Source organism: Solanum tuberosum, unplaced genomic scaffold (assembly GCF_000226075.1).
Source record: "Solanum tuberosum cultivar DM 1-3 516 R44 unplaced genomic scaffold, SolTub_3.0 scf00135, whole genome shotgun sequence".
NCBI classification, from domain to species: Eukaryota; Viridiplantae; Streptophyta; class Magnoliopsida; order Solanales; family Solanaceae; genus Solanum; species Solanum tuberosum.
In genome coordinates this window covers 1306369-1309525 of record NW_006239059.1, presented here as the reverse complement: position 1 = coordinate 1309525, position 3157 = coordinate 1306369, and the positions used below count along the sequence as shown (strand labels likewise).

At 29.5% G+C, this 3157-nt stretch overlaps 1 protein-coding gene across 1 annotated transcript; it reads right to left on the bottom strand.

Moving 5' to 3' along the window:
* Window positions 1-693: 693 nt before the first annotated feature.
* LOC102579118 (protein BIG GRAIN 1-like A) lies at window positions 694-2039 on the bottom strand. Its single transcript, XM_006351556.2, has one exon. The coding sequence runs from the start codon at window positions 1960-1962 to the stop codon at window positions 790-792; it is 1173 nt and encodes a 390-aa protein (XP_006351618.1). The 5' UTR covers window positions 1963-2039; the 3' UTR covers window positions 694-789.
* Between the last annotated feature and the right edge of the window lie 1118 nt (window positions 2040-3157).

Below are 3157 nucleotides of genomic sequence, written 5' to 3'. Positions count from 1 at the left end.
ATAGCTTTTATTTATGTTCTTAAATATTATTTTGATAGGACATGTCATACGCGATACAATTAATATGGACGAGAGGAAGTAGTTCACAATTTCACCTCAATACTATTCGTAGACAAAATTTAAACTCAAAGGAAAGAAGTCATGAATTCCAAACTCTTTCCTAATAAAAAGAAGATGATGCCTAAAATTTGAGGAAAATGTTAAAGAGAAAAAAAGAAAGTAAACAATCGGAAAAGTAGTATGTAAAATAGAAAGAAGAGAAACAAGTGCAATTTTTGTTGGACATTGTATAGGGATTTGTATTATAGGAATGAAACACAACACCAAAAGATGAAGCATAAATTCAAGAGAAGAAGAAAACAAAGAAAGCAAATCCCTTTAACTTTTCCCTATTCCAATGAAAACGAACAAACATCTCTTTGCCATTCATTCTGTTGCTTCTCATTTCGATCTCGAATCTTCAATTTTTACTCTTTTCCTTTTTCCCTTTCCTCTGTTTTATCAAAAATCTATCACTATCTAAACTTGCCTAGGGATCTTCCCAATCACCCCATTCTCTTCTCTTTTTTTTTTTTCAAAACATTTAGTCTTCGATTCTACCTTCCTTTACCTTTTCTCAAATATAATATAAATTCATATTTCAATTTTCTATCAGATGTTGTAGTACTTCTAAAAAGGACAGAATAATAAAAGTCGATTTATTGGAAAAATTAATTGATCTATATTATCATCAAGATTCAAATAGCTTTCTTACTAAATGACATTGTGGGCTGGCTAACTAATGATAATTTAATGAATGAAACCACTTGCGATTCCTCTATTGGTATCAACATATGTGGTTTCATAGACAGGCAGTTCGTCACAAAATCTTTTGTTACCGAAAAATGCTAAGTGATCAATTTCAAACAAATCTGAACTTGAACAACTTGCTGCATCATCATCATCTTCATCTGCGTAATCAACAATGTAATCATTCTTATAGCTCTTTAATGAATCAACTTTTGTCACTTCAAATTTCCTGTTCTTCTCTGCATTTCCTTGGGATTTGGGCCGACGAAGATTGTCTGAATCGTGGTCATATATGGATTTATGACCACAAGGACGACAATCTTCGTCAACAATAACACTAACAGGGTTGAATCTGACTGTCCTTTTGACAGCAGTTTGAGAGAATTTTGGTGGGGTTTTACTTAAACAGGATCTTGAAAATGATGAACAAATTGAAGAAGATTTTGAATTCCTGTCATCTACTTCATGAAAATCTCCTCTGTTTCCGCCATTTGGGTCCTTCAAATTCTTCGATTTGTTATTGAAAATGGAAGTGAGAAAATTAGTAAGACGACCCCCTGGTGAAATGGGCTGTTTCACTTTCTTCAAAGCAGTTGATTTCGACTTTATCAAATTGCTCTCTTCATTTTTATTTGCTTGTTGATTGTCAAATGAATAGAGTTTAGTACCTCTACGTGGTGAAACACTGGCTCTTCTAATGGATCTAGTTCTCGATGCAGCAAAACAAGTTGTTGTTGTTGATGAAGAAGAAGATTTCTCAGAGTAAAAAGAGTCGGGTTCAGATGAAGATGCAGAGAGAGTACCAGAATTGGATTCAGATGAAGTTGAACTGAAAAACAGTGAATCATAATTAATACTATCCAATTCACTTCGTGCTTTATCTTTCACTTTTTTCTCCATCCATTTCTCAATCAAACAAGCCCTTCGAAAACTAGCAATTTCTTCATCTTCTATACTCTTCTTCTTGTTGTAAATATTGGCAACCCCTTTCGGTTTCAGTCCAATATTGGCGCTGCTGCTCTGTTTTCTTGTTTCTAATTTTGGTAATTTGAAATCTTCTCTTCTTTGATCATAACCATCAATGGAGCGGTAGATTTCGTCAAGAAGCGAAGATGAAAATGAAGGGTTTTTGTGATGTCTCCTAGACAACTTATCCTTCTCCATATTATACATTCAATTTTTATTTTTTTTGTGTGTATGAGAAAAGTGAAGGAATGAGAATAAGGAAGCAAGAAAAAGGTTGAAGCAAGTGTGAATGAAGAGAAAGAGGGGAAGAAAATGAGGGTTATAAAGGAGTGTCATGCGCGTGCATGCTTTACTTCTAATTAATTGCCAGTTTGGCAAAAATAAAAAATTAATTGGAGAGGGACCATTTTTATTCATTTTAAAAATTGTATTTTTCACACAATTTCATTCACTGCGACTTTTCCCTTTTCCTCTTCTTTTTTTTTTTTAATTATTATTACTTTGTTTTTTACTTTTTCTATATTTGAATATAAAACCAGTACTTACTTAATGTGAAGAGTTTCGACTTTCGACATTTACGGAAATGTCTCTAAACGGATAGTTTAATACTTAACGTATTGTTTGAATTGCTTATTTTGACGATATAATTTAGTACCCAAATATAAATTAATATGTTTTTATTAATAAATAGTATGCAAAATATCTTAATACTTTATAAACTTGGCACAGTTATATACCGAAACTTTTATTATTTAGGCTAAGAGTTTGTTTGGCATTGCTCCTAAAAACTCATTATTAGAAGCGTTTTTTTAAAATTTCTTTTCAGAAAAGTGTTTTTCATAAAAAGTCATTTGTGTTTAGCAAATTAATTTGAAAAGTGTTTTTTATAAGCAATTTGTGTTTGGGTAAAAAAAATTCAAAAAAAAGTGCTATTGAGAGTCAAATTATGAAAAAATAAATGTAAGTATCAATGTGTTTTAATATTAAGATTATTTTATAGAGAGAAATTATTTTAAACATCTAATACAAAAACTTTAATTACATTTTTAATTTAATTAATTAAAATGTACATATTCAAATTTTCAATCAGTATTATATATAGATAAATATTGTTGAAATATATTGAAAATAAGAATATTTTTGTTATTTTTTATCTATTTTTGGATTCAATCTTAGCTATTATCCTTTTTTCGGTTATAATACTCTAAAGTATTAAAAAAATAAAATTAAAATAAAATAATACGTAAATTAAGAAAAGAAAAATTTGTTATTTGTTACTTTTTGGGGAGGGTCTAAATCTTTAATTATTACTTTTTCTCTTATTTTTAATGCAGCAAAAATATAGTTGTTACTTTTATTTCTAGTTCTGTAAAATAATAAGTAAAATAATATATACAATAAA

Bases quoted from the DNA above. Each gene is read 5' to 3' on its own strand.
- LOC102579118 (XM_006351556.2), bottom strand. From the start codon at position 1,962: ATGTATAATATGGAGAAGGATAAGTTGTCTAGGAGACATCACAAAAAC.